The sequence below is a fragment of the Psammomys obesus genome, unplaced genomic scaffold (genome assembly GCF_907164565.1).
Source record: "Psammomys obesus unplaced genomic scaffold, mPsaObe1.curated_primary_1811, whole genome shotgun sequence".
NCBI lineage: Eukaryota > Metazoa > Chordata > Mammalia > Rodentia > Muridae > Psammomys > Psammomys obesus.
Window position 1 is genome coordinate 13,973,688 of NW_026596117.1, and position 23,764 is coordinate 13,997,451.

The window sequence follows — 23,764 nt, forward strand, 5'->3', positions numbered from 1 at the left end:
ATCAATTAAATAGTCCTATATCCCCTAAGGAAATAGAAGCCGTCATCAAAAGTCTCCCATCCCAAAACAAACAAACAAACAAACAAAAAACCAAAAAAAAAAAAACAAAACAAAAAAACAGGGCCAGATGGTTTCAGCACAGAACTCTACCAGACCTTCAGAGAAGAGCTAACTCCAATTTTCTTCAAACTATTCCACAAAATAGAAACAGAAGGAACATTACCAAACTCATTCTGTGAAGTCACAGTCACCTTGATACATACACCTCACAAAGACGCAACAAAGAAAGAGAATTTCAGGCTAATCTCTCTTATGAAGATTGATGAAAAATACTCAATAAAATACTTACAAATCAAATCCAAGAACACATCAAAGATATCATCCACTATAACCAAATAGGCCTTATCCCAGGTATGCAGAGGTGGTTCAATATGCGAAAATCCATCAATGCAATCCACCGTATAAACGAACTGAAAGAAAAAGACCATGTGATAATCTCCTAAGATGCTGAAAAAGCATTTGATAAAATTCAACATTCATTTATGTTTAAATTCCTGGAGAGATCAAAAGGATACAAGGCACTTACCTAAACATAGTAAAGGCAATATACAGCAAGCCTATAGCTAACATCAAACTAAATGGAGAGAAACTTAAATCAATCCCACTGAAGTCAGAGACAAGGCAAGGCTGCCCACTCTCTCCATATCTCTTTAATATAGTACTTGAAGTCCTTGCTAGAGCGATAAGACAATTAAAGGAGATCAAGGGGATTCAGTTCAGAAAGGAAGAAGTCAAAGTATCACTATTTGCAGATGATACGATAATATACATGAGTGACCCCAAAAATTCTACCAGGGAACTCCTACAGTTGATAAACACCTTCAGCCAAGTGGCTGGATAAAAAATTAACTCAAAAAAAAAAAAGAGTAGCCCTCCTCTATACCAAAGACAAAAGGGCTGAGAAAGAAATTAGGGAAACAACACCCTTCACAATAGCCACAAAGGACATAAAGTACTTTGGTGTAACTTTAACCAAGCAAGTCAAAGACTTGTATGAAAAACAAAACAAAACAAAACAAAACAAAACAAAACAAAAAAAAAACCTTTCAGTCTCTGAAGAAAGAAATAGAAGAAGATATCAGAAGATGGAAAGATCTCCCATGCTCATGGCTTGGCAAGATTAACACAGTAAAAATGGCCATCCTACCAAAGCAATCTACAGATTCAATGCAATTTCCATCAAATTACCAACACAGTTCTTTACAGACCTTGAAAGAAAAATTCTCAACTTCATATGGAATAACAAGAAACCCAGAAAAAAAAAAGTCCTCTGCAATAAAAGATCTTCTGGAGGTATCTCCATCCCAGATCTCAAGCTGTACTATAGAGCAACAGTTATAAAAACTGCATGGTACTGGCATAGAAACAGACTGGTGGATAAATGGAATCAAATAGAAGACCCAGAAATAAACCCACATACTTACGGACAACTGATTTTTGACAAAGATGGCAAAACCATACAATGGAAAAAAGATAGCATCTTCAACAAATGGTGCTGGTTTAACTGGATGTCTACATATAGAAAAATGCAAATAGATCCATACTTAATCACCCTGCAGATCCATACTTATCACCCTGCAGAAAACTAAAGTCCAAGCGGATCAAAAACATCAACATAAAAGCAGACACACTAATCCTCTTAGAAGAAAAAGTGGGTGAGAGCCTGGGCTCATTGGCACCGGAGACAATTTCCTGAACAGAACACCAACAGCACAGGCTCTAAGATCAAAAATCAATAAATGGGACCTCATGAAACTGAAAAGCTTCTGCAAAGCAAAGGACACTGTCATCAGAACAAAATGACAGCCTACAGATTGGGAAGGATCTTCACCAACCCTATATCTGACAAAGGGCTAATATCCAGACTATATAAAGAACTTCCGAAGTTAAACAGCACCAAATCAAGTAATCCAATTTAAAAAATGGGGTACAGAGCTAAACAGAGAACTTTCAATAGAGGAATATTGAATGGCAGAGAAAGAAATGTTCAACGTCCTTAACCATCAGGGAGATGCAAATCAAAACGACCCTGAGATTTCAGCTTACACTCATCAGAATGGCAAAGATCAAAAACTCAACTGACAATACATGCTGGATAGGATGTGGAGAAAGGGAAACCCTCCTCCATTGCTGATGGGAATGTAAATTTGTACAACCACTTTGGAAATCAATCTGGCACTTTCTCAGACAACTAGGCATAGTGCTATCTCAAGACCCAGCTATACCACTTCTAGGCATATATCCAACATATTCTCTAGTATACATCAAGGACATTTTCTCAATCATGTTCCTAGCAGCCTAATTTGTAATAGCCAGAATCTGGAAACAACCCAGATGTCCCTCAGTTGTAGAACTGACACAGAAATTGTGGTACATTTACACAATGGAATACTACTCAGCAATTAAAAACAAGGAAATCGTGAAAATTTCAGGCAAATGGTGGGATCTAGACATGATCATCCTGAGTGAGGTATCCCAGAAGCAGAAAAATACACATGGTATGTATTCACTTATAAGTGGATGTTAGACATACAATATAGGATAACCAGACTAAAATGTGCACACCTAAGGAAGCTAATCAAGAAGGTGGATCCTGGGTAAGATGCTCACTCTTCATTCAGAAAGGCAAACGAGATGGACATTGGAAGAGGGAGAAAACAGGAAACAAGATAGGAACCTATCACAGAAGGCCTCTGAAAGACTCTACACTAGCAGGCTATCAAAACATATGCTGAGTCTCATAGGCAAACTTTGGGCAGAGTGCAGGGAATGTTATGAAAGAAGGGGAGATAGAAAGACCTGGAGGGAACAGGAGCTCCACAAGGAGAGCAACAGAATGAAAAAATCTGGGCACAGGGGTCTTCTTTGAGACTGATACTCCAACCAAGGACCATGCATGGAGATAACCTAGAACCGCTGCACAGAGATGGCCCAAGGCAGCTCAGTATCCAAGAGGGACCCCCAATAATGGGAACAGGGACCATCTCTGACTTGAACTCATGGGCTGGCTCTTTGATCACCTCCACTTGAGGGGGGAGTAGCCTTACCAGTCCACAGAGGAAGACAATGAAGCCAGTCTTGATGATACCTGGTAGACTAGGGTCAGATGGAAGGGGAAGAGGACCCTCCCTATCATCAGACTGGGGCAGGTGCATAGGAGAAGAATAGGGAGGGAGGGTGGGATTGGGAGAGGATGGGGTATGGGGCTATAGCTGGGATATAAAGTGAATAAACTGTAATTAATAAAAATATAAAAGGGGGTGTTAATATGACCAGGAGAGGACAGGAGCTCCACAAGGACAAAATTTATCAGGGCACGGGGGTCCTCTATGAGACTGTTTCGCCATCCAAGGACCATATATGCATATAACCCAGAACCGCTGTTCGGATGTAGCCCATGGTAGCTCAGTAACCAAGTGGGTTTCCCTAGTAAGGGGAACAGGAAGTATTTCTGACATGAACTCAATGACTGGCTCCTTTACCCCCCCCCCCCCGAGGGAGGAACAGTCTTGCTAAGGCACAGAGGAGGACATGGCAGCCAGTCCTTAAGATACCTGATAAGCTAGGGTCAGATGGAAGGGGAGGAGGACCTCCTCTGTCAGTGGATTTGGAAAAGGGCAGGGAGGAGATGAGGGAGGGAGGGTGAGATTGGAAGAGAATGAGGGAGGGGGCTACAGCTGGGATAAAAAGTAAATAATTGATTAATATAGAAAAATAAAATTAATAAAAGAAAAAATTTAAAAAAATTCAACAAAACAAAAAACAACTTGACATTGATTAGAGGAAATGTGTGTTTGTAAACTTTTTAGCATATAGGTACAAACTTTAGTTTTTACATTGACCTTTTAATCCTGAAAACTTGACACATTTATTTACTTATTTGTTCTATCTTTGGCATTGGTTTTGTCTTCTTTGTACTGTGTCATTTGCAAATAGATGTTTTATTTCTTCTTTTATAACTAGAATGTCTTTTCTTTCTTGTTGCCATTATTACAAGTTCTAGAACCTCTAAAATGATATAAAGTAATGCTAGAATACTGTTACTTTGCTTTTGATATTGGGGGAAATGTTCAGTCATCACGCTCTTCATCAGATGTGCTTTTGGCCCTTTTCCATTCTGCACAATTCTAGCTACTGATGGAGCCTACGATTGTTATGTTGAGCTATCTTATTTTTGCTTTAAAAATTATTAGTAGTATACTAATTGTATATGTTTCATTATGATATTTTTATACCTGTGTACACATGTATTTTGATCAGAGTCACCTGCATGTACATCCCCTTTATACCTAATTTGTTCAGAGATTTTTATCAATGATGTTGAATTTATTAAAATGTCTTCTGTGCATCTATGATGCATCTGTTCACCAGTGCTTCTGTGCATCTGTGATCTAAGATGATCACATGGCTTTTGTCATTCATACTATTGTGATATACATGTTATTGGTTTGAGGATACGAACCACCTCTGCAGTCCTGGAGAAAATCCCCACTTGGCTGGTCATGGTGAACAAACTTCCTGCTGTGCTCTGCATCCTGTACGCTGTTATTTTGTTTAGGAATTCTGAGTGTCTGTTCATCAATGGCACTGGTCCATCATTTTCTTTATGTTGAATTCTTATCTGATTTGGGTATCAAGGTAATGCTAGCCTTCTAGAAAGTGTTTGAAAGAATTTCTGCCTCTTCCGTTTTTGAATAAGTTAAAGAGACTTGACATTACTTCTTCCTTAAATGACTGATCTAATTCATTTGGTCTAGGCTTTCCTTTGATGGGTTCTTTTTATTATTGATTATATATCAGTACTTGATATTAATATGGTTAGGTTTTCTATTTCTTCATGACTCAATCTTGATAAAATGTGTGTATCTATGGATTTTCTGTCACTTATAGACTATCAAATTTTTAACTATGTATTTTCTGAGATAATCTGTTAGATCTTTTGCATTTCTGTGGTATCAGTTGTAATGTTTCCTTTTCATCTTTGACTTTATTTATTAGAGGTTCTCCTTTTTGCTTGTCAAGTTTCCTTCTTTTTTTTCAGAGAATAAGCTCTTTTGTTGTCTTTGGTAACTTTCAGTCTCTATTTCATTTATTTTGGCTTTGGCCTTTATTATTTCTTTCCTGTTATTAATTTTGGATTTGTCTTGTACTTGCCTGTCTAGTTCCTGTGGAGCACTGGTTCTCAACCTTCCTAATGCTGCAACATTTTAGTAAAGTTCCTTATGTTGTCATGACCCCAGCCATAAAATTATTTTTGTTGCTGCTTTATTAACTGTAATTTCAATACTGTTATGAACAGTAATGCAAATATCTGTGTTTTCCAATCTTAAATGACCCCTGCCAAAAGGTTGTTCTTACCACCAAAGGGGGTCATGACCCACATCTTGAGAAGCACTACTCTAACTGTAGTGAGCACTTGTTCACTGAAGGACTTCCAGTTTCTATAATGTTCACTGTGTGCATAAGCTTTCCCTTCCTGTATCTCACAGAATTCGATGTGCTATGTCTGGACTTTTATTTGTTTCAAGAAAAATGAAAAATTCCTACTAAATATCTTAGCTATTGGTTGTGCAAAAGTAAGTTATTTGTTTTCTATATATTTATATAGCGTCTAAAGTTTTCTGGTTTCTAATTTTAGTGCACTGCAGTCCAATAAACCTCTTAATATAGCTTGTTACAATTTGTTTTGTGGTCTGTCTTGGAGAAGTTTCATATATGGAACTATTGGACAGAAAGTTCCATAGAAGTCTAGCTGGTCCTTTTGGTCTGGGGCATGATTTCTCTTATTTGTTTATTTTTGCAATTATTTTTACTTTATTTTTAATATTGTAACTTTATAGAATCTTCTCATTTTTAATTCATGTTATGCATATGATGAGTGTTGGCCTGTATGTATATCTTTATCCCTTGAACATACATGGCACCTACAGAGGTTAAATAGGGCATTAGCTCTTTTTTTTCTTTCCAATTCTTTTATTCTTTTTTAATTTTTAATTATACTTTATGTACTTTGTATCCCCCTCTAGTTCCCTTCCTCTTCCCCTCCCAATCCCTCCCTTTCTTCCCTTTCTCCATGCATGCCCCTCCCCAAGTTCACTGGTAAGGGAGGGTTTCTTTTTCTTCCTTCTGATCCTAGTCTGTTAGGTCTCATCAGGAGTGGCTGCATTGTTATCTTCTGTGGCCTGCTCCCCGCTCAGGGAATGGTGATCAAAGAGCAGGCCAATCAGTTCATGTCAGAAGCAGTCCCTGTTCCCATTACTATGGAACCCATTTGGACACTGAACTGCCATGGGCTACATCTGTGCAGGGGTTCTAGTTTATCTCCATGCATGGTACTTGGTTGGAGTATGGGTCTCAGGAAAGACCCGTGTTCAAATTTTTTGGTTCTGTTGCTCTCTTTGTGGACCTCCTGTCCTCTCCAGATCTTACTGTTTCCCACTTCTTTCATAAGGTTCCCTGAATTCTGCCCAAAGTTTGGCCATAAGTCTCAACATCTGCTTTGATAGTCTGCAGGGCAGAGCCTTTCAGAGGCCCTAACTTGTGGGAGGCTCCTAACTTGTTTCCTGTCTTCTTCTTCTTATGATGTCCATCCTCTTTGCCTTTCGCAATGGGGATTGAGCATTTTAGCCAGAGACCTCCCTCTAGATTAGTTTCTTTAGGTGTACAGATTGTAGTAGGTTTATCCTATATTATATGTCTATATGAGTGAGTATTTTTCCGTTGTACCTTTGCATCATCCGTCTTGCTTTTCTTTTATATCCTCTCTGTCTCTTCCGTTACTCCCATTTTGACAGTGTTTTACAGCATTCTGTAAAAGTGTTTTACAGCATTCAAGAAAAGAATTTTTTTCATTTTCAAAAACTAGACAGCACATTGCTCCTTCCCTGCCCCCTTTCTCCTCCTCTTAGCTTTTATTTGGGGTCATTGCAAAGCTTGGGTAAAAGGTTCTGGACTGAGTTCCAAGTTTGGTTCCAAAACAGCATCCCAGACATGGTCCACAGAGAAGCTTCTTCCTCTCTCTCTTAAAAGGTTAGTGAGAAAGTTGTCGTTGCAGCTATTATATAGGAATGTGTCACCTAAACTGTAAGCCAGAGCCCAGGGGACCACTTATATTGGAGGCAGATCTGAGAGCCTCATTCTTGCATTAACCGCCACCCTCACATACCCCCCGCCCCGCCCTGGCTTCCCAGTGTTAACCTAATGCCCTGTTTTTAGGATCCAGAGAATAGAAAACCCAGTGGCCCCCTTGCCTGTTCTTGCTGGCTGTCATAGCAAGGCAGAAAAAAAAGTTTTTAGTGACAGTTCTGCCTTTCAAGTATCGTAGGTGCTTATATGACTGTTTAATCTGCCGTGACACGGAGAATCTGAACTGCACAGGGATCAGGGAAATGCAGGTGTTTTTAGTTCAATCTGTCTTTGTGGAGCACAAATGTGCACCATACAGTGAGAGGACTGAGTGTCGTGTCACGGGCCACCACCATACTTAACAACCGAACAACATTCCAAACATCATTGAAAATTCACCGCACTTGTACAACCTCTGATGAACATTATGTGAGTACAGCTTTTTAAATATAACAACAAGATCTGGAGCTGGGACTAGAACTCAGTGGTAGGGAACATGCCCAACATGTTGAAAATAGGTTCTGTTCTCACCATCAAAGGAACGACAATGACACGCCCCCACCACAGAAAACAAAACAGGATTTGTTTAATGAGTAACTGTTTCTTGAATATCTATTACCTGCCCAGCACTCTGCCATTGTGACAGAGGTCTCCATGAAGGTTATAGCTAGCCTTGAAGATAGAATGCATAGTGATTTCGCATATGAGAGAATTATTCAAATGTGTGCCCATTGCTGAGGCAGAGAAGGGAGGATGTAATTAACATTCTTAAGGGTTGAGAAGCCCTTGGATTGGACAGATGGGTAGCAACCACCTGGTAGTCTCAATTCCATAGGTGCATGTGCTAAAAACCTCAGAGGTATGGTTTCAGCGCATTTCAGTTGAAGAACTGCAGCTGGAACACTGTCTCCTCCTCAGTGGAGCTCTGTTGTCACAGCATAGTCCCTGTAGGGTGAAATGTGATTACACATGTAAACACAAAACTTCTCATTAATAAGATTTATTTCTTCTCAGATACTAAACTAACCATGAAGACAAACATTATCAATACGTGGCACTCTTTTGTAAATATTCCCAATGTGGTTGTACCAGCTATTGAAAAGGAAATCCGACGGATGGAAAACGGAGCGTGCAGGTGAATCTATGCAAATTCTCATGCACTTTTTTAACACAAGCACCATTTTTTTTGGTTGGATTTTAATTTGGTTTCATAATTTGTAGCTATAAAATTGTAACCTATTTAATTTAGTGAACTTACTTATACTTTGGAACAGTATAATTTACCCATTACACAAAGGATATTTTGTTATCGTTTATGTATTTTCATCCTATTATGTATTATATATGTAAAAGTATTATGACAAATACTTTTTTACTCATAAACAGAGTCCTTATCCATGGGAAATATAAAATCTAAATAGATGATATTGCTGTACATAAATGTGAAAATATTGAATATTTTCTATATAGGTATGTTGGTTATAAAATCTAATAATATAATTTAATAGTGTAATTTAAAATAGCTACCCATAAATGAATAGAGAGAGTGAGAGTGATAGGATTTTCTTTTAATGGGGGAAGGATGTACAAAGTGACCCAACAGCATGATGTGGGAGGTCTAATCAGCATGTCTTACCTTCGCTAGGCACACGCTCCGTAGAACGCTGCACTCCTACTTCACCTAATTAAACATGTGCCGTGGCTTAGTCTGAGAAGGGGTGGGAAGTGGGGGGGCCTCACCTTGATGAGAGTGGTGATACCCTGAGCTGGTTAAACAGGAATCCTGCTCACTTCTGTCCCCCTTTGAATGGCAGCTCCTTTTCTGATGAAGACAATGCCTCTCCGTCTGAAGGGTCAGAGAACGAGGACTCTTTCTTTAGAAACAAGTCACACAGAAGGCCAGGACCATCGCAGAGGTGAGAGGGGCATCTATCTTCTATCCATCTTCTAAACTACCACTTTAATGAAAATCCTTCTATTCCGTCTACAGAGTGGGCTTGCCATTGAGATACTATGCAAGAACTAACGCGTACCTTGCTGTTTCTGTTCCTTACCTTCTTCCTTTCTTGGAAAACTGCTGATGTCTAATTACTCACAGCCACAGGTTCCCAGTCATAAATATGCCCCATCATGCTCCTTGAGACTAATGTCTGTTTCTCATAAACCTTGTGCCCCAATACCTATCTTGACCTGAACCTGTCAGAACAAGAGTCCCAAACAGCAAAATGTTGAGTAGGATGACTGGAGAGGGAAATAAAGACGAAAAATAAAGAAGACAAAAGCAGTACCTAGGATAAGGAGGTCTTGCAAAAGCCAATGACTATGCCATGCAAGTTTATTAAGAAGTACAGTATTGTATATATTATATCTAGGAGGGAAATGGCCGAGGTCAGCAGAGAGCAGACAAGTGGCAAAGAGAGCACAGGATACCTCAGAGAGAGCGGCCATAGGACCCAAAACCACAGCCCAGGGGGAAAAGTCGGGTCCTCAGAAACCACACCCTTGACTCCTTCGAGGACCTGGCTCCAGTCTTAGACTGGCCTTGCCAAATCTGAACCTGGACAAGGACATAGAACTAAAGTTCTCTCTGTCCTTTCATCAGAGCCTCTGAGAAGGTCCTGGGTGTGTTTGGCTGCCCACACTCCCTTGATTTCCTGCTTCTTTTAAATGTATCCTTTGGGATAACTCTATATGAGAGGGTGGGCTATCATTCTCTAAACTGCTATATCTGGTAGAGCCTACTCACAGGAAATACAGTGTGGGATTAGAAAAGGAAAGGTTAGCATTTATGGGGAAAAATAAAGCAGTCATGTTCAAATAGAGATCCTCGAAGCCACTTAAGGATTAAGGAATGAGGCACGGTAGGGATCACGGGTTCTGATCTTATGCACTGTATCTTATTTTTTATTATCATTTCCCCTTTTTTAAAATTTCTTTCTATTGGTTAACTATAGCTTTCCACTTGGTCCTTTAAAACTCTATTTCCTTTCTTTTTTCTGTCTTCACTGGCTATCTGGGGTCTTTCAGTGGAAGTCAGCGTCAACCATCTTGGTTCATTCAAGGCCAAAGATATTGCTAATTTTTGGTATGAACCTTGACGAATAGGCATTTAGTAACCACTTTGCATCAATAAACTGTTTTCTGGCAAGCTGTGCTTCATAGAAGTTCTGTATTTTTTAAATAGTCATGTGGATAATATTATGTAGTGAGTAGAAAACCATAAAGATATTTGTTTTTTAAGGCAGTTTGCTTACCATGAGCATGGCAGTCATTGTGATCCTACTATATATTTTTTCTCTTCCAGGGAGCAATATTTGCCAGGTACTATGGCTCTTTTCAATGTTAACAACAGCAGCAACAAAGACCAGTAAGTACATCTACAGAAGAAAATTAAAACAAGTAAAAAACTAGCAGCATCTAAATTAGAGATATAGCTAATACTTAGCACATGAACTCATTTAATAAAGATGACATTCTATTATTTTGTTGTTTGCTAATTTTTATCTGGAAAATGCATCTGCCCCAATTAAAAGCAACATGCATGTATTTTGTTCTTTCGCTTAATACATGTTTTAAAAAATGTCTTTGTTATATATGCAATTGCCCTTCCTTAGGGCAGACCAGACAATCTAAGTTATGAAACACTGAAAAATGGACCTTGGGCCACATTCTTCAGGAGGCAGCCTCTGCCATAGCGGTCTCTGTGCAGATATTTATTGGATGTGCCCTTTGGAGTGGTATCTGGAAGGGAGTTAGGGGTGGCAGAATTGGGCAGAGGGAGATGGAGAAGTTTGAAGAATAGACATTTGGTTTTATTGAAGCTTTGGAGCATGGGTATGCTTTCAAATTTGTGTCATACTTATCTAACAGAACTGGGTCTTTGCAGTCACGCACAGTCAGAACAGCCCTAGGAATCTGCGAGATAAATTTAAAAATGGTGATTTTCATTGAAGCATTCCTTTCAAAGGATAGGAGAAAGCGTGCTGTCAGCAAGTGTTGGTGTATGGAGAATGAGTGCCTGAAACTCAGGAAACCCACGTGTAATTGTAGCCTTACAGCCCACCTGTGCCCTGCTCAGCTCCACTCTTTTAGAGAGAAAATGCTGCTGCTGCTCCCTCTAAGGCTTCTGGATGTTCTTTTGTCCCAGGGAAGCTTGTAAGAGGAAGGTGAATGGGATGTATAAAGATGCCTGGCCACTTTAGATACTTTTGAGGCATACACAGAAACTCCTTATCTACTTTTGTCCATTCTAGAGCGGTCTCATGATTGTGCAGAACTTCTTCCAGTCTAGAAAATACAGACATTTATCTGGTCATTATGCTGTCCTTAAGATGTGGCTGCTAGACTTGTCTATTTTCACTATCAAAGATGCGTTGAGGATATTTCAACAGATACCATAATGTAGTGGTTCTCAACCTTCCTAATGCTGTGACCCTTTAGTACAGTTCTTCATGTTGTAATGATCAAACATAAAATTTTCATTGCTCCCTCATAACCGTAAGTTTGCTAGTTATGAATCATAATGTAAATATCTGATATGCATGATATCTGATATGTGACCCATTTAAAAGGAACGTTCAACTCCCAAAGGGGTCATGCACTACATGTTGAGAGCAGCTGCCATGGTGGATCATGCACCTGTCAGATAATTTCTATCTGCTCATTGCACAACCCCAGCACTACTTATTTTTGATGATCAGGATCATAAACTTTACAGTCTGGTGATTCTTCTCTGCCAATTAGTTTCTTGGAATGAGAAGTCCAAAGTGGCCAGAGAAATAGTCATAGATTAATGTTTAAAGGAACTGTAACTGTGCCCTTTGGCAGAAGTATAGACCCCTTTCATGAAATGTGACCTCTAGAACCACAAAACCCATCTGTACAGAAATGAGAAGTATACTTTCCCTATGTAAAGTACCCCTAATTACATACCTTTGTTCCTAGACCTGTGCATTCTATTCATGTGCAGGCATAGAGCACCACCTAATGACCATTCTTTTTCTTAAGTTTACAGTATCCTGGATTATAGTCACTCATCTTCAAGGAAAGTGTACTCCCAGGCAGCATTTCCATTGTGCCTTCTGAAGCTCACTCCATATCTGTAACATGTCAGAAGGTTCTGCGTGGAGCAGCATACAATAGGCCCACTGGATTCCAAACTCAATATCTGTGCTGGCTAGTTTTATATCAACTTGGCACACACTAGAGTCACAGAAAAGAAATAAGTCTCAATTGAGACAAAAAGTGCCTCCATAAGCTAGGCCTATAGGCAAGCCTTTAGTGCATTTTCTTAATTAGTGATTGATTGGGGAAGAGCTCAGTCTGTTGTTGGTGGTGTCATTACTGGGCTGGTGGTCTTGGGTTCTATAAAAAAGCAGGCTTAGAAAGCCATGGTGAAACTCCCTGTGCTCTGCCTATTGTTTGGATGTGGGTCTCTGCATCTGTTTCCATCAGCTGCTAGATGAAGCCTCTCAGAAGAGAGTTATGCTAGGCTTCTGTCTGCAAGCATAGCAGAGTATCATTAATAATAACAGAGGCTGGCTCTCTCCATGGGGTAGTTCTCAAGTTGGGCCAGTTATTGTTTTGCTACATTTCTTTTGCTATAAAGTCGACCCAAAGTGATGCTGTGTAGTAGGCTTTATTAGTGGGTCATTTTTTCAAAAACCCTAAACAATGATACTGGTCAAGTTTGTGGAAAAAGCAACATATACCACAATATAAGTCAGTTAGTATAAAAGTATTTGGTGTACTTTCTTCATTGGTGAGGACGCAATGAAGTCAATGTGCCATCAAGTGACTACTGTACTTAAGAGATAGGCACTGGAGTCATGTTATAACAGCAATGCTACCTACATGATTCAAATGCTCTATTTATAACTAGAAGGCTAGATGTTCAACACCAGCCATTATGAGCAGAAAGCCATGTGTTGGCCCAAACATAGCCTTCATTTTTGTTGCCATGGAGGCTGCCAGCACTGAGGATGCCATAATGGAGGTTGTGTTTATCAGCTAGCTGAGTCCTTCAGTCTGCTTGGTTACTCTCTGACATGGGATACAAAGATTTCAAATGTTGTGCTTATAAGTCTATTAGTTTGCCTTTTCTCTAGAACTCATCTGCCCGATTGTTCAATCTTTTTCCATCTAGGTCCTTAACCGACCATTTAAGGCCTTTGTGATTGCCCATGAGTCTTTATGTATTATTAAGTTAACCATATCTTTTTTCATAGAAAGTGAGTGACTGCATGGTACTTGAAGCTGCGCCATTGGGAAGCCTAGGCTCACCACTGTGTTTCAAGGCCACATATAGATGGTTTCATGGTATAGAAATAGCCTACTTGGGGTTTCCAACCCAATTCCAACAGCTGCTCCTAAAGAAATCCCATATAGAGCCATAGATAGTCCATGAAGTGTAGGTGCTGACGAAACAGTGGTAAGTGACATGGGGCGAAATGGTGTGCTAATCCACCTTCTTAGCAGCTTACTTGTTCCCTGTGGGTCACTTTGCTACTTATATCTGTGCCTCAGATATGCTAGTTTATCATATTCTGGATTATTGTCTGACCTCATGACTTGAATGAATGACCAAAGAGTTTTTTTTTTTTTGACTACTCATGAAAAAATAAAAAACTAAAAACAATGCTCCCATCAAAATCACTTCCTTGAAAGAGAATTCATGACATTTTTTTTTGAGATTCTTGATGTGTTAATTTAAGAAAACGTGAATGGTATTAAAAACTTAAAGTAAAAAACCATTACCTTTATGTATTAGAATTCTGGAATACACTCAGAGACTGCTGTTTCTTAAGTTAGTGAAATTCTTTACATAATTTATATATTCTGTCCTTTTCAACTTTTCTTTTCTGTTAACCTGAGCATGTTTTGTTATTTGTCTGAATACCTGTTTGATTTTGGCCACCCTCCCTTTTGGTTTCTGAGCACTGAGGCAGAACTTTGAAAGCAAGGCTGAGAATGCTTGCTGAGTGGAGAGGAAAGCAGAAAGAAGCTGGGGTTGAAGTAATGTGATTATGTGACAGATGCTGTTTCTTTTTAGAGACCCAAAAGAAAAAAAGAAAAAGAAAAAGGAAAAGAAGAGGTAAGCCTGACTGCATCAATTCCTCTATCCGTTTTTCTGCCTGTCTGTGTCATTTGCATATGGTAACAACACTTACTCAACTTTTCCAGCAAGGTGAATGACAAAAATGAAAATAAAAAGGACCCAGAGAAGAAAAAGAAGAAGGAAAAGGAAAAAGAGAAGAAAAAGAAAGAGGAGAAAACCAAAGATAAGAAAGAAGAGTAAATATTTTTACTGGCATTGAAAACAGACATGAACTTGTAATGGGTTTTAGATGTAGGTAAAATTTCCCAAAGCATAGAAAAAGCTTTATAGCAAAAAGCCCCAGGCAAAGACAAAGTCCTTAAATACTTAAGAACAAATATTTTGTATAAACTGCTATCAAATGAAATTGAAAACTTTTTTTCTAGGTTCTATAAAATTTAGCAAGTATGAATTATTTTCTTTCAGAAGCATCAATGAAGAAAAACTTCCCACTAAATATTCAGGTTAAGGATCATTGGGTACCTAGGATCTCATCAGCCTGTAAAGGCCAAATAAAAACTTGATAATCTCATTAACATTTCGGAGTAGCAACTTCAGTCTGACAGAGGTCTGAAAGTACCCCAGAGCCAAAATGTTTTTGACAACTACAGAAGTGCATTCCAAATGCTGCTCTTGAAAAACTCCTTTTCAAGTAGGCAATTAAAATCTAGAACTTCATGGGGGTTAGTACAAAGTCATTATCTGTAAAGTCTTAAAGCAAAATTATTTTACTCAAAAAGAACTTATTCTCTGAATTTATTTATACAAAACAACCCATCAAACAACAATTCAACTATTTGTGTCCCGTTGAGAAAGTTGTTGAAGCTTGTATAAGGAGAAAACTTTTTTTTTAAAATATAGGCTTGGTACCAGACCATTTGAAATAGCTATTTGATCACATGATTCATTCCTTTCTTTTTTATGCCCTCTACTGCCTCTCTTATAGCTCATCCCTGCTTCACTCGAGCGAGTACTGTACAAATTTGTGTTGCATTGCCCTTCTTTCTCTATGGATTGGGTCACAACCTTCCCTCACCATTGTAGCTCAGGTCATTTTGCTTCCAGATAGGGGAAGAGAATTGATGGAAACGTTATCATTCTATCACCCTTAAGTTTACAAAGAACTGTTGGGAAATCTATAGCTTCCTACAATTTAGGTCATTATTTGCACTCCATACTTGGGATATAGAACTGACTGCATTGTTGTAGTAAACACAGGGCTTTAACAGAAGTCCACCAGATGGTTCATTGTAAGACTGCTGATTTATCTACTCTCCCCTCACTAACTAACCAGGTTCTTATGGTGGATATAATCATAGAGCTAATCTTCCTAAGTCAAGGGTATCCATCATCTACTGCAATGATCATGGGTGGTGGATATAGCCTCATTTGGTATGGTAAATACCAATATTTTTGTTTCTTAATAACTTTCCTCTATTTCTAATTGTTGCTAGGGAGAAGAAAGAAGTTGTGATCATTGATCCTTCAGGAAACACATACTACAACTGGCTGTTTTGTATCTCTTTGCCTGTGATGTACAACTGGACGATGATTATTGCAAGGTTTACATATATTCTATGTGTATATCAAAACCCTTAGAAGTTGACTGCCAACATACTTTGACCTAGGGCTCTTCAGAGCAAACCTCTTTTCCCTGCCTCAGGTTGGAAAGAGTGGCCAAATCATTCTCTGTGTGTTTTCTGATATCAGCATGTCTTTTATTTATAGTGTGCTTGGACATACAGTCCTGGGAAGGGATGGGAATGAGAGTAGAAGAAGCATTCTTTCCAACTTCAGGTTGTTTAATTATGAAGTTTGGACACTGGGAGAAAACTGTAATTCTTGGCCTATCAGGAAAAAAAAAATTGCCCATAGTGGAAAACAATGAAGAGTTAGTATCTGTAAGAAACTTCTTATTGTTCAAGAGTAGGAACATTTTCCCTGAAACTTTTTGGGTATAGATAAGGAATATTAACTTTGTGATCAGTGGGTTTCACCCAATGAGATTTGACTTTAGCTTTAAGCCATTTATTCTTTTCTGTGTATGTCATGTACATGTATGCATATATGTGTGGGGACCAGAGGTCAGCTTTATGTGTCCTCAGGATGCTATCTACCTTGTATTTGAAATAGAATATCTTACTGACCTGGAACTAACTGTTTTATCTAGGCTGGCTGACAGTGAAACATGGTGGCCGTGGTGCGGGGGAGGGGGACGGGTGCTCCTCTCTGCTTCTCTAGAGCTAGGAATGACAAGCATATGTCACCATGGCGGCTGTGTTGTTGATGTTGTTATTGTCTGCAAGATTCTGAAGACTGAATTCAGATCATCATGCTTCCTCACCAAGCACTTTAACAACAGAAGTATCCTCCCAACTGAAAAAATTTATTCGTTGTTGTTGTAGCTTCCCTGTGTAGCCCTGACTGTCCTAGAACTCTCTCTCTCTCTGTAGATCAAGCTGGCCTTGAACTCAGAGGTCTTCCTGCTCTGCCTCTCCAGTGTTGAGATGAAAGACGCGTCCTACCCTGCCTGGTTAATTCTCATCTGATGTCTATACAAACCCAACTAGTATTGATAGAACAGATATTAGAATTCAGAAGTGTGAGAAAATGAATCATAACCACCAAAGAAGGGTTTGCGGAAACTGTGATAACTCTGTGCTCTAAAGACTCCTCTGGCCTTAGCATATTGTATGTGCCATCATGAAAAACATTATACAAAGGGGCCTTTATTCCAATTAGTTTCCATGTAATTTTTGTATTTTTTCTTCATTATAGAGCATGTTTTGATGAACTCCAATCTGATTATCTAGGATTTTGGCTCATTTTTGATTATGTATCAGACATAGTCTATCTTGCTGATATGTTTGTACGAACAAGAACAGGTAAGTATGATCTGTTTTGGGTTTTCTGAAATTTCTTGCTTTTATCTTTAACACATAATGACATTTCCAAACACAACTGTTCTTCAATATAAACTCACAACCTCAGTTGAAAACATCTACAGAGAGATAACATGTTCCTACTCATTGGCATTTCCAGCTGATCCAGGAAGATGTTGCTAGGACACCTTAATTTGTTTCTTTACCTTTTCTATTTTATGTATGGGTGTTTTGCCTGTATTTATGTCTGTGTACCATGTGCACCAGGGTAGAAGGCCAGAAGAAGGTGTCAGATCCTCTAGGTTTGGAGTTACAGACTGTTCTGAGCTGCCATGTGGGTGCTGGGAACCGAACCCATGTCCTCTGGGAGAGCCGCCAGTGCTCTTATTCTCTGAGCCATCTCTCCAGTCTCCTAAGTAACCTTTTGAGTGTGTGTTGGTGGTTTTCCTCTATTAACCTATTCATTGGGTTTATGCCAGGCAGGAGAATAGAGAGAACAGAAATATCTAGTAAATCTCTGTGAGTAAAGAACAATTGTTGTTACACATGGAAATACCTTAAAAGGTCACAAAGAAAAGTGTCATTGTTTTCCAAAAGCACCTTAATAGAGATTTTATAGGAAACATCTGTAGGTCATGGTGGTGTATCAGTAAGTAGGGAATGCCATCCAACAGGTCTTTACCAGGAGTGTGTTTAGTAAGCAGGTATAAGCTCACTGTTTCTGCACTGCTCCCCCATTGTAAATGCAATCATTATACACAGCACAGAAGCCTCTGGGAAATCACAAAAGGAAGCTCTCTACATGTCAATGCAGTGTTTTGTTGCCAGAGCTTCCTTGTAGGTTTGGTAGCCACTATAGAAGAAACAAACTCTCTTTGTACTGCTGGGATTCTGGGCTCACCATCCAAGGCCCACAGTAACAGCACAGAAGAGATGATTAAGGGTGATTATGGACAGTTTGGAGGGCAAGACTAAGGAGTGAAAACACAGTCTGAAGAGATATTTCTGCTTCACACTGAAGGTGAAAAGCATAGCCATGCAAAACAGTGAGACAGCAGGACAGGTGCCCACACTTCTCAGAGCAGGGCTTGGATTCTGCCAAGGAGTAGCCTGAGTTATTAAGCATCTATAACACCATCTACAATTTATTCTGTTCTGAAGCCAGCTGGAATTAGTGAGATCCCGCAGGTTAAGGGCTGGGTCTCATAAGGCTCTTCCTGACTTCATATGTCAGGGACATGACCCAACTTGTGTTTCTTCTCAAATAGCCATACCTTAGGGTTCCCACAATACCTCTTCAGGATCAGTTATTTGTTAGTATGGCCCACTGAACCCCAAATCCCCCATACTTGGTAGTTTGTTCTATTAATAAAGGACACGATAAATGGTATGGATGAACAGGCAAGGTGCAGCGATACAGAAGACAACTGTGGAAGACCTTGAGAGCTTTGACCTCATGGAATTCAGTTATGACATCCTTCTAACACTCTACATTTGCCCTCTCACTTAGATGCTCATCACCAAAGTCAATGATCTTTATGAAAGGCTATATCATACATTGGTGTCAGACTATTAAGTTCCTTGCCAGCCCATCTTCTTCTCCTGGAGGAAGTGGGGATGGAGGTTGAAAATGCCAAGCTTCTAAACATAATGCCTGTGGTGACCAGTCCCACCTAAGAGCCTACCAAGAGCTGCCTCCATAGAACAAAGACACCCTTACCATCCAAGGAATTCAAAGCACTCTGGAGTTCAGCATCAGGAGCTGAGGCCAAGACCAAATATCAGAACAAAAGATACTTTGGTTTCTCAGAAAATCATAAGGATTTTAAGAGTGATGTGCCAGTGATATTGAGGACAGGAACAAAAATGTGTAACTTATCATTTAATAATGCTGTAGAATATGAATGCAATTCATCAAAGACATGATTTTACCTGTTCAGGTAAAATTGTCTATCCATCAATGAATCAATCACTCTATCTACCTATTTAACTATCTGTATATTACCTTTACACTAAAAAAGATTTATTTTTCTATTTGTACAATAGACTCTTCTGTAACCACATGTAGATTTGATCTTATATGTTACTGTATCACTAAAGACATATTTATTAAAAAGTATTCTTATTTTGACCTAAACAAAGTTAGGAGTTACTATAGGAAAAAAATAATATAAACATGATATAACAGACAGAAACACTGGCTTTTCTCTCTTCTCTTTTAGGTTACCTGGAACAAGGATTGCTAGTGAAAGACAAACTGAAACTCACAGAAAAGTATAAAGCAAACTTGCAGTTTAAACTTGATCTTCTCTCTGTGATACCGACTGATCTTCTGTATATCAAGTTTGGATGGAACTATCCAGAAATTAGATTAAACCGGCTGTTAAGAATCTCTCGAATGTTTGAGTTCTTCCAGAGGACAGAAACAAGGACCAACTACCCAAACATCTTTAGGATTTCAAACCTTGTAATGTACATTGTTATCATTATCCACTGGAATGCTTGTGTATACTATTCCATCTCAAAAGCTATTGGATTTGGGAATGACACATGGGTCTACCCTGATGTCAATGATCCTGAATTTGGCCGTTTGGCTAGAAAATATGTCTACAGCCTTTATTGGTCCACACTGACTTTGACAACCATCGGTGAAACTCCACCTCCTGTGCTGGATTCTGAATATGTCTTTGTGGTGGTAGACTTCTTAATTGGAGTTTTAATTTTTGCCACCATCGTTGGTAACATAGGTTCTATGATTTCCAATATGAATGCAGCCAGGGCAGAATTTCAATCAAGAGTCGATGCTATCAAACAATACATGAATTTTCGAAATGTGAGCAAAGATATGGAGAAGAGAGTTATTAAATGGTTTGACTATCTGTGGACCAACAAAAAAACAGTTGATGAAAAAGAAGTCTTGCGATATTTACCTGACAAGCTAAGGGCAGAAATTGCCATCAACGTTCACTTAGACACATTAAAAAAGGTTCGCATCTTTGCTGACTGTGAGGCTGGTCTGTTGGTGGAATTGGTGTTGAAGCTACAGCCCCAGGTGTACAGTCCTGGAGATTACATATGCAAGAAAGGGGACATTGGGCGAGAGATGTACATCATCAAAGAAGGCAAACTTGCTGTGGTGGCAGATGATGGAATCACACAGTTTGTTGTTCTGAGTGATGGCAGCTACTTTGGTGAGATCAGCATTCTTAACATCAAAGGCAGCAAGGCTGGCAACCGACGAACGGCCAATATTAAAAGCATTGGCTACTCAGATCTGTTCTGCCTGTCAAAAGATGACCTCATGGAAGCTCTTACAGAGTACCCCGATGCCAAAACTATGCTGGAGGAGAAAGGGAGGCAGATCTTAATGAAAGATGGTCTACTGGATCTAAACATTGCAAACATGGGCAGTGACCCTAAAGACTTGGAAGAGAAAGTCACTCAAATGGAGGGGTCAGTTGACCTCCTGCAAACAAGATTTGCCCGCATCTTGGCTGAATATGAGTCGATGCAGCAGAAACTCAAGCAAAGATTAACCAAGGTTGAGAAGTTTCTGAAACCACTTATAGAAACAGAATTTTCAGCTCTTGAGGAACCTGGGGGAGAAGGTGAGTCCACAGAGTCTCTACAAGACTGAAAAGCTGGTCAACGGTTAAAAAAAATGCACATCTCATAATCCTTTGAGCACTTGACCAGAGACAACTGAAAACTGGAAGAAAAAAAATTCATCTGGGAACTTATTCTGTAGGGAAAATGTGTATGGGTGGATGACACAAATCCGTTGTGCAGTACTGCAACTAAAGAATCATCTTATCTGGGAGTTTTCACAATGGGTATTGTGAAAGGACATGAACTGATTAATGTATCTGTGTCAGGATCCTTTTTCCCCCACAGATGCTCTTTTTATATAATAATCATTGTAAAGGTAAATGAGTATTTCTCATTTTCAGGCCACTTGCATTGTTGAGAAGTCAAATGTATTCAGTGTAACTGTGTACATTGTGTTTGAGATACAGTTTTAAGAACTAGAATAAAGTGAAGTTGATTACAAAACCAGAGTAAATGTGATTTATTTGAAGATTAAGAAGGGATAAATACTGTCTTGAAGAGCTTCAGGTCATTTTAAGGATATTAGCCTTTGTGGTAATAAGTGTGGGTGACTGAGGGAAGCTTCTTACTGACAGAAGCAAAATAAATCAGATTTTATGATAAGAAAAAAATATGTGCACATGGATATTAAGATGTTTATTGCCATCACAAGATGATGTAAGAATCTTTTAATGTTAAATTTAAGCAGTGCTCAGAAGATGAAGGCCTGACAGCTGTGATCTTTCTTTTTCTTTTATGCTTGACCAAGTAAGAAAAATGGACAAATGCAATGCTGTTGGATGATTAATTAGGGCAAGTGTCATATCAGAAAAGTTGATATGAATGTTCTATGGGCCAGTACAAAGCTTCTTGGAAATGCAGAATACAAGGCTTTAACTAAGTGGCAGGGTGCTTGTTTAGTGAGTACAATGCCCTGGGTTCTATTGATAGCACAAGTAGGGGGAGGTGAGAAGAGGAGAAGGGGGAAAAGGAGGAGAGGAAGGAAGGGAAGGCAAGTCTTTAACTTATACATTATACCTTTGCAGTCCCACATTTGCCTTCTACATTTTGTGTATCCCTTCAGTATTAGCCAGCATATGTTTCTTTACAAAAGAGGAAATGTCTTGGTCCTCAAGTAGGTATATTATATATGATATGTAACATGGTTTCTACCTGAAACATGTCATTACTATTACCTCCACCTCCTATTCTCCTCTTCTTTCTCCTCCTCCCTTTCCTCTTCTCCTCCTCCTCTTTCTTCCTCTATTCCTTCTCTTCTTCATGTAGTAGGATAGGAATGGGTGTTACACTCCTCGCTTAGGCCTGGCTTCTGAGAAGCATGATCAACATCAGGGTGAGAGAATGCTTTGAATCTTATCTGGGCTAGTAATAACACCAAGCATTTTTATTTGGATATCTTCAATCTCAAGCTGATGCTTACCCTGAACTGCCGATGGATGTTTGGCCCAAAGCCTGAGGTATGGAAGTTATGCAATTCCTTTCTCATGTCTCCTCTTGGTATAGGGCTCTGACAGGCTAAGCTGATGCTTATGGTTCAGGTTAGACAAGCGAAAGAATGGCAATGCAGAGGTTCAAGACTAGGCTCCTGCTTCATCTGGAAGTGAAAAAAAAAAAAAAGACAGGATACTTGTGGTTTGGGGAAAACTCATTTTAAGAATCTGGGTGCATGTGGAGGCTAAAGCAGGAACTTACATCTTAGTTATGCAGAAACCAGTCACATTTAGGTATCAATTGGCTGTGCAATGTGAACATTTAGCATACTAGGATAAGAACAGGTATAGCATGATGATGAGGGGGTTCAGGACAAGAGAAGGGTGCTAAGGTTTGCACGTAAATTCGGTGACTTGAAGATGACAGGTCAGTGAAGGGGCTGAAAACCAGTAAGTGAGAGTTTATTGTGTCCCAGCTTTTTCATGTGATTACAGGAAGAGACCATTTTGATACATGAAGAAAACCGGTGGTAAACACTCCTGTGAAAAGGCAAGTGATGTTTGTTAGCTGGAAGCTGTCTTGTGGGGTGTATGTGCGTGGTTTTTCTCAGCTGAAAACATCCTGTATGGACTTTGGGAGGTCATTACTTTGCACCTCTTGGCTTCTTAGCTTCAAATCACTTTGATTTGATGACTAGGTTCCAGGTTTCAGTCCTAAACTACTGTCCTCACTGCTTTGGGTTTGTGGTCAGACAATGTTTCATTCCAGTCCTATGTGGTGGGGGGCCAAATCACATACCACCAGAGGTGGGGGTAGACAAAGAGACAGAAACAGAGAAACAGAGTGCCAAAGTTCCAGTCTCCTGCAAGGGCACACTCCTTATCTTAACACCTCGAGGCTCCCATTAAACTCTGCCATTAACAGGTTTTATTACAAGGGCTGAGGACCAACATGTTAACATTTGGCTTATCAGGACACTTGAGATTCAGAAGAAAATTAAAGATAGTTACACAGTCATCATAGAGTATAGTTTCTAAGAGCATACGCAGGAAGTTACTCTGCCTAGTTGCAACCCAGGCTCTGCTGGGGTGTTGAAAAATATTTTTTGTGCCTTTATTTATCCATTAAAAATGGTTTCAACAATAATACTTAACATGTTGCTAAACAGATTAAGGAAAGGAAAAAAGACCTAGAATAACGCTTGCATGAAGCTCTGAGAAAAGAACAGTTAATAGCTAATGTTTGGGGGGATGGAGAAAATGTGCTCTCAGGAAGGTTCAGTATGGAGATTTGGAAAACGTGATAACGCAGATGTGTGGTATACATCATGGTTCTATCAGGCTCTCCTGTAGTAGATATAAACATGTTTTTGATTTGATCCCAAGTGTGGTATGTGGAAATGTTTTTGGTATATCCCGGTGGTAAACAGCTCCTGTGAAAAGGCAAGTGATGTTTGTTAGCTGGAAGCTGTCTTGTGGGGTGTATGTGCGTGGTTTTTCTCAGCTGAAAACATCCTGTATGGACTTTGGGAGGTCATTACTTTGCACCTCTTGGCTTCTTA

The 23,764-nt window shown here is 39.4% G+C and overlaps 1 protein-coding gene across 1 annotated transcript; it reads left to right on the forward strand.

Annotated features, from left to right (window-relative positions):
- The first annotated feature begins 8,213 nt into the window (after positions 1–8,213).
- Positions 8,214–20,800, forward strand: Cnga1 (cyclic nucleotide gated channel subunit alpha 1). Its single transcript, XM_055629405.1, has 8 exons — positions 8,214–8,320; positions 9,000–9,101; positions 10,490–10,552; positions 14,237–14,278; positions 14,368–14,478; positions 15,736–15,843; positions 17,060–17,166; positions 19,386–20,800. Exons 1-8 carry the CDS (start codon positions 8,214–8,216, stop codon positions 20,798–20,800), a joined length of 2,055 nt encoding a protein of 684 aa, XP_055485380.1.
- The last annotated feature ends 2,964 nt before the right edge of the window (positions 20,801–23,764 follow it).

Coding starts and splice junctions, on each gene's coding strand:
- Cnga1 (XM_055629405.1), top strand. CDS start 8,214: ATGAAGACAAACATTATCAATACGTGGCACTCTTTTGTAAATATTCCC. Junction 9,102..10,489: donor AGGCCAGGACCATCGCAGAG/GTGAGAGGGGCA, acceptor TTTCTCTTCCAG/GGAGCAATATTTGCCAGGTA. Junction 14,279..14,367: donor AAGAAAAAGGAAAAGAAGAG/GTAAGCCTGACT, acceptor CAACTTTTCCAG/CAAGGTGAATGACAAAAATG.